Genomic DNA, 7,611 nt, shown 5'->3' with positions numbered 1-7,611 from the left:
AAGAGCTATATTAGTATTATGTAACTAATTCAAATAGTTATTGACTTATTTTTTATGTAATATATTGTTTTTTGTGTATTTATGCATTATTTATTGTATTTATTATTTTGTAACCGAATTTTTGCATTATTTATCATAACAAAAAGATCCATTTTTAAATTTTAGTTTCAGGCTCTACGAATGAAGGTCAAATAATTGGATAAATATAAAAGCTCACCAAATAGTGAACCACCAACATAAATGAGAGCATTGGATTACAGGCACTCTCAATAAATGCCGCTTTGAATTAAATTCCAACCCCTTTACAATTTATTGCACCACTCTGCACTTCCCAACCATCCCAGCTTCCCCAAACTCCTTTTTTGTTTTATTTATGTAGCGTGGATTTCGCACAAAGGGGTCAGCAGAACTAAGGAATAAATTTCAAATACCCGGGTTTTTGTTTCTAGTTTTTTGGTTAAAAGGGTGAGAATGGGGGGTTATAGTGTGAAAGTTGCGGAAGCAAGAGCTGCTGCGAATGGAAAACCTTCGGCGGGGGCTGTGTATAGGTGCATTTATGCGAAAGATGGGCTGATGGAAATGCCTCAGGATCTTCATTCTCCCTGGGATTTTTTCAGGTATTCAGATGTCAGTTTTCTTTTTTTTTTTGGTTAAAAAAAGTACAAGTTTTGGTCAAAGAAATATGTTGATTTGACAGTCTGCATTCCTTGCTGCTCAGTTGGAAGATGAAGCTTTCTTCTCTGTGCATGCATGTCTAGTACTCTGTTTTGTCGTAACTTTTTGATGAATACGTGCATAAGATATTTCCATTTTCCAGTAAAATATTCGTGGCCCATTTCAAATTTTACAATTATCAGTTGATTTATATATTAAAAAGAGTTATAAAAGGAAAATACAATCGACCGGGTCTCGGACGTGCGACCTTCTTGTTATTTGCACGTCTCTCTCACCAATTGAGCTAATACGCCTTCATGCCATCGTTTGCATTACATTTGATTGGATATGTGTCTTGAGATTGTTTGCATTCGCCGTTTGATCAAGATTCACATTTCCTGATGCCCGATTCCGAGATTTGATCGGGATGGGTTTGCCGAATTGGCTGTGTAATTCTGAGTTTTTGGGTGCAGTAAGTCGGTGGAAAGAAATCCTGGCAATCAGATGCTGGGACGCCGTCCTAAAATCAATGGAAAGGTACACTTGAGATTTTAGGGACTTTATTCAGTTTATTTCGTAAATTTAATTAATTATTTATGGATTAATGATATCTTGTGTCTTGTAGGTTGAATAAAAATGTTGATGATATTTTTATTTTTAGAAAAATAATTGTTTCGATGTGAAATTTTTAATCTTAGCTTTATTTGACAAATTTTAATGTAACTGGCAGGCTGGTGCATACAGTTGGCTGACATACCAAGAAGTCTACGATACAGCTCTCAAGATTGGTTCCGCCATTCGTGCTCGTGGCGTCAATCCAGTCAGTATTTCTACAAATTTTTGTAACATGTTTTTAGCTAGGAATTTAACAACACAAGGGGCTGCAGCTCAATATGTTTCAGCTACAAATTTAAAAACTCATGGCTTTTTTAGCTCAATGACTTTCACAGGGGTGTTGTCAATTTAAAATATCGTTTGTCGTGGTTTTTGCAATTTACTTTATTTTTAATATTTGTGCATTCGTAATGGAGAGTTTTTTATCATGTTAGGGAGACCATTGTGGCATATATGGAGCGAATTGCCCAGAATGGATTATGTCGATGGAGGTAAATTCATGCTTAAGATCAATTTCCTTGAACGCTGGTCGAGTTACAATGTTGATTAGTCTATTTGATCTCTTTACAGGCTTGCATTAGCCATGCCATTACCTATGTTCCACTATATGATTCCCTTGGTATGTCTGCCATTGGCTTCATTTTCTTGATTTCATAGACACTCATTAGTAGCCGAATTCTCACGTACTGCATGCAGCGGCGTAATGTCTCATAATGAAGTGAGAGATACAAATTCACGTTAAAACACTCCCCCATGCCTGAATTTGTACTAAAAAAAAAGTTTTATTGGTCTTCTGTTGATTGTTGTTCTCGACGGGGGCTTAAATTAAATGCAGGCGCAAATGCAGTTGAGTACATTATCAATCATGCAGAGGTTTCCATAGCTTTTGTTCATGAAACCAAGCTACCCGCGGTATGTTCTCTTGGTTCAAGAGCTTAGTTTTGAAATAAAATGTGAAGGCTTATAAGTTAGTTAACATCATATGAGCTTATTAGATGTTTAAGATGAGATTATCCTATGGCATTGACAATGACTGTCTCTTTCCGCAGATATTAGCATGTCTCTCCAACTGTGTCTCACATCTAAGAAGTAAGAGGAATTGTTTAATCTGAGGTTATCACCCAAATCACTTTATATGTCGACGCTTTGCTAGTTGAGCCATGTTATTCTTTGTTAAGCTATTGTCAGCTTTGGAAAGATTTCTGAGGAGCAAAAGGAATCAGCTAAGCAGCTCGGTGTAGATTGCTTCTCCTGGGAAGAATTCGCTCTTTTGGTTAGAAAATGTCATCAAATATATAATAGGCGTACTATTTTAGTTTGCTTTTTTATAAATTTTTGGTGATATTTGTTTATCTTTCCCCTGAACAAAAATAAATGTATCGATTATATAATTCTTTGCCAACGAAGATACATTTTCAACCCACTTTCACATTTGCCAATACAATCGTTATAATCTGGCAAGGTTTCAAATATTTGTGGAATCCTGAAAACTTACCAGATATACTCTTTCTCGTTTATCTGTTTTGGCAGGGAAATTTGGATGATGATCTTCCTCCAAAAGCAAGGACTGACATATGCACGATAATGTATACGAGTGGAACAACGGGAGAACCTAAAGGTGTCATTATAAATAATGGTGCTTTCATGGCAGAAGTCTTGTCTATGGATCATCTTCTTAGAGAAACAGATAAAGCGGTAAAAAGCTGGCAGTTTTTTGCTTTGTTAGGTTTGCAATTTGATGAAGACACAAGAATTTAAGTGATGTCATTTCACATGCCTTCTTGCAGGGTACAGAAGAGGATGTATACTTCTCTTTTCTTCCTCTTGCCCATATATTCGATCAAATTATTGAGACCTACTGTATTTATCGAGGTTCTTCAATTGGGTTTTGGCAGGCGGTGAGATTAATATCGTGTTAATAATTTTTTTTTACACATCAATGAGTTTGTAATATAATGTATTCCAGCGACAAAAAATTTTAAGCAGCGTATTCCTACTTACACCAAATTTACAGGATATCAGATACATGATTGAAGATCTTCTCATGTTAAAGCCAACTATTTTTTGCGGAGTTCCTAGAGTTTTTGACCGGATATACACTGGTATACAATTGTTTATCGATATAATTGGAATTATGCCTCTGTTGTGCAAGGCATCAACTACTCAATATTCGAAACATACTGGTGCCTTGACTTACAGATGGTTTTTGCCTTTTTTTTGCACATTTATCTGCACCACTAGGCAAACAATTTTTGAGAAATGCATTTTTCGAAAATGGGTTGCAGAATAAGATCAATGTTCGGTTTTATTTATCGCATGAAACATTTTCTACTTTAAACTTAAATGTATTTCCTGTAAAAATACTTATGTTAGTTTGATCTTTCAATATTCTGTGGGAGATTTTAAATTTGAAGATATTGTTAATTGGGTTAGAATATGAATTGAGTTGTTTCTGAAGAAGTGGAAAGTTGAATAGGAATCGTGACTATATAGAGGACAATATGGAAAATGGTGCAAATGTATTTTGAGAAAATGAAAGTTTTGAGCCTAACGTTGCTATACTTTTTCTAGAATTGTGGCATTTCTGTGGGATTGATTTTATCTACTATTGTGTTTATAGGCGTAATGGAAAAAATTGCAGCTGGTGGTTTATTGAAAAAGTCACTATTCCAGTTGGCATACAACTAGTATGTCCAGTTTTCAAATCATATCCTAGCTTCGTTGTCTTTAGACTTCTTTTGACTAATAAAAAATTTGTTGGCAGTAAATTGAGGAATATGGAGAAGGGACTTAAACAAGAAGAAGCATCTCCATTATTCGACAAACTGGTCTTTGATAAGGTAGGTGACATAACATCTTTTCCTTACATTATAACCTATTTCTTAGTGGCTGAGCCAGATGGACGGACAGGGGCAGACACCTCCCTCCAGTTTCTATATGATTTGCATATTTTTATGTGCTATATAATGAATAGTCACAAATAATACAATTTCTCCCCCTATTTTTTTGCTTTAGAACTTTAATTTCGCCCCCTAATCGACAATCCTGCCTCCATCACCACTAATTTACCTTGGATTTCAGATTAAACTAGCATTTGGGGGACGTGTCCGTCTTATCTTGTCTGGAGCTGCACCTTTACCTAAGCACATCGAGGAGTTTCTTCGAGTGACGAGTTGCTGTGTGTTATCGCAAGGATATGGTAATGCAAAAAAAAATCACAAAATGAACGGATCATATGAGGATTTATTTCATATTTTTTTGTTTGGGAGAGACAACTCCTTCGGCTACCTTGTGGGTCTGTCTATTTGACAGTAAACATGATGCTTACTTAGGCTATTGTATAGTTTCATCTGAGTTGCATCATTATTAAATAATTTTTCTAGGCAATATTTTTTGGTGCAACTGCATGTGTTTTCTTGTTTTAACAAGAAAAGTTGCTATTCATGTAATTTTCCTTCAGATATTCTCGGCTTAACTGGTATTTTGACTCATTTCAAATTAATTTCAGGACTCACGGAAAGTTGTGGCGGATGTTGCACTTCCATAGCTAACGTGTTTTCAATGATGGGAACTGTGGGTGTTCCAATGACTACCATTGAAGTAAGGCTTGAATCGGTACCAGAGATGGGATACGATGCATGTTCTGTTGTTCCAAGAGGTGAAATTTGTCTGCGGGGAAAAACGTTGTTCTCTGGGTACTATAAACGTGAGGATCTCACAAAAGAAGTATTTGTTGACGGATGGTTCCATACTGGTAAAATTGGATACCATAATTCACCTTTCTTCTTGTAAGCTTAGTAGAACTCGGGTATCTTCATTGCTGAATGAAGTTTCACTTTAAATATTGCAGGTGATATTGGAGAGTGGCAGCCTAATGGGGAGATGAAAATCATTGATAGGAAGAAGAATATTTTCAAGCTGTCTCAAGGGGAGTATGTTGCGGTGGAAAACATTGAAAGTGTCTACTCCCGATGCCCTCTTGTAACATCAGTAAGTCATAGGAAATTCAAGAAACAATTTAATTGTTCTTGTATAATTAGTGGCGGATATTTGCATAGTGGGGGAAAAACTAAAATTTGTTAAATTTTATCTACCAATGGTGGTGCTAAATGGGTTTAACTGCTCTTTAGATCTGGGTCTATGGGAACAGTTTTGACTCATTTCTGGTGGCCGTGGTTGTACCGGAGCGAAAGCCACTTGAAGAATGGGCAGAAAAGAATCAAGAAAAAGGCGATTTCAAGTCTTTGTGTGGTAATTCAAAGGCAAGAAAATACATTTTAGATGAGCTCAACAGCACTGCCAAACAACACAAGGTATGCTACACGAATTCCATGTTTCTCATGGCTTCTTTAATGCAGCAGCATTTGGTTCTTCATCTGACCTTCAAAATGTTTTTCCAGCTGCGTGGTTTCGAAATGTTGAGAGCAATTCATCTGGAGCCGGTTCCTTTTGACATAGACCGTGATCTCGTGACCCCAACTTTTAAGCTTAAAAGGCCACAATTGCTTAAATATTACAAGGTACTTAAAATTTGATTGATCTAGTGTTTTCGTGCCTGCCTCGCAGTTTCAAAAAGCTGTTAAGTTTTATTTTGTAAGCGCTTAATCCCATCCAGACGTAAGTTTTTGCCTAGATAAGACTTTCTTCTTAAATAAACTTTCTTGCTTCTCCAAACCCTTTATTGAAATGCCTTGTTGTTCTTTCATTATATACTAGGATTATATTTTTAAATGTGGTTCTAAACGAATCTAGATCATGAAATTTCATGCTTGGCTAGACAAAGTTAGCTCGAGTCCGTCGAGCTCAGAAAAATGACACTCTAGCTTGAGAGTAAAGCACGCCATGCTCGACTCAACTTGCCCTGGTAGTTGCTATAGCATTTCTCCCGATATCGCATGTGTTACATCGTTTAATCTATGCATCTTCTTTTTGACAATAATAGAATAGAAGGTGAGAACTAATAAGTAATTCGAAAACTCGAATGGTTCGAGGAGAAAACGAACTTGATTCGACGATGTCTCGCTCTTGGCCAAGTCCTTGTAGTCCGGGGTGCGGCAACGACGTTCTAATATTTTTGTATATTTTGCAGGAATACATCGACCAAATATACAGTGGCGCGAAAGGACAAAATGGGATAGCACCAAAGTGATGGCAGCAATAGTCAAATATGGGGATTAATAATTTCTTTGTTTCATATCGACTTTTCATATTTGAGATGTTGATAAACTATCTATGTATATTCGATGAAAAATGTTGCATACTTTCAACTCAGTAAATCGAGAGAACAATTGGAGAAACACTTTGTTTGTTTTGGTAGGATGGGATCGGGTAGGGACTTGTCTCTTCTATTCAATTTTCATCATCGTAAGAATCGATAATTTTTTTTTCCTCTTGATCTCGTACCCAATAACATCATGACCTTGAAAATTCAAGATCCCGAAAATTCAGAATTCTATCGGGTTTGGAGAGGATATCTTGAAAATTCGAGATCCCTCCGAGTAGAGAGATGATATTACGATAAATATTGGAGTGAGAACAAAAATATATTGGAAGAAAATAACGATAAATTCTCTTTTATTTTGCAAAAATTTATTTGAATTATAGTATTTATATATGTGATTTTTTTTATTAGGATGAATAAATTAATCATTCAATTTGAATTTTAAATTGTCATATATGTGTTAACTTTTTTGCCGGCCTATGTTTTAGTCTCTGAGGTTTCAATCACTCCAATTTTCAATTAAACTCTTAAATAAAAATATAAGAATTTTATAATGTAAGATATGTGTTTCTCTGAATGATTTATAATATTTACACAGTGTAGGGAACCAATTGTTTTGCTTTATCATTAAATGGAAAATATTATTTGCAAGCCTTTTCTATTAATATTAAAATTTGTTATATTAGTTTTATAACCCACGTATACTAAATTTATTATGGAAATTCCAATATGTCGGTTAATTTAGTTTTAACCTAAAAAATTCCAACCATTTATTGGTTTGGATCTGATAAATACAATACAAGAAAAGGCAGTATAGATAGGGTAAATTTGCAAAAAAAAAAACCTCGAGTGAGTCTCATGTGAGACCGTCTCACGGATCATAATCTGTGAGACGGGTCAACCCTACCCATATTCACAATAAAAAGTAATACTCTTAGCATAAAAAATGATACTTTTTCATGGGTGACCCAAATAAAAGATCCGTCTCACAAATAATACCCGTGAGACCGTCTCACACAAGTTTTTGCCAAAAACCTCACACACAAAATTAAATTTGTATTAAGTTTCTATCAAAAAAGTTATGTATTTGATATCCCCGATCACAACAAAATGTGTTTGAA

The 7,611-nt window shown here is 35.4% G+C and overlaps 1 protein-coding gene across 1 annotated transcript; it reads left to right on the top strand.

Moving 5' to 3' along the window:
• Positions 1-330: 330 nt before the first annotated feature.
• LOC140826984 (probable CoA ligase CCL6) lies at positions 331-6,612 on the top strand. Its single transcript, XM_073189550.1, has 19 exons — positions 331-617; positions 1,128-1,191; positions 1,385-1,474; positions 1,704-1,760; positions 1,840-1,888; positions 2,105-2,181; positions 2,319-2,358; positions 2,448-2,542; positions 2,800-2,964; positions 3,057-3,167; positions 3,284-3,371; positions 3,890-3,956; positions 4,034-4,109; positions 4,351-4,468; positions 4,778-5,023; positions 5,120-5,259; positions 5,400-5,582; positions 5,670-5,789; positions 6,359-6,612. Exons 1-19 carry the CDS (start codon positions 472-474, stop codon positions 6,416-6,418), a joined length of 1,992 nt encoding a protein of 663 aa, XP_073045651.1. The 5' UTR covers positions 331-471; the 3' UTR covers positions 6,419-6,612.
• Positions 6,613-7,611: the final 999 nt, after the last annotated feature.

This window comes from Primulina eburnea, chromosome 3, assembly GCF_022965805.1.
Source record: "Primulina eburnea isolate SZY01 chromosome 3, ASM2296580v1, whole genome shotgun sequence".
NCBI classification, from domain to species: domain Eukaryota; kingdom Viridiplantae; phylum Streptophyta; class Magnoliopsida; order Lamiales; family Gesneriaceae; genus Primulina; species Primulina eburnea.
This window is presented reverse-complemented; position numbering and strand designations above follow the sequence as displayed.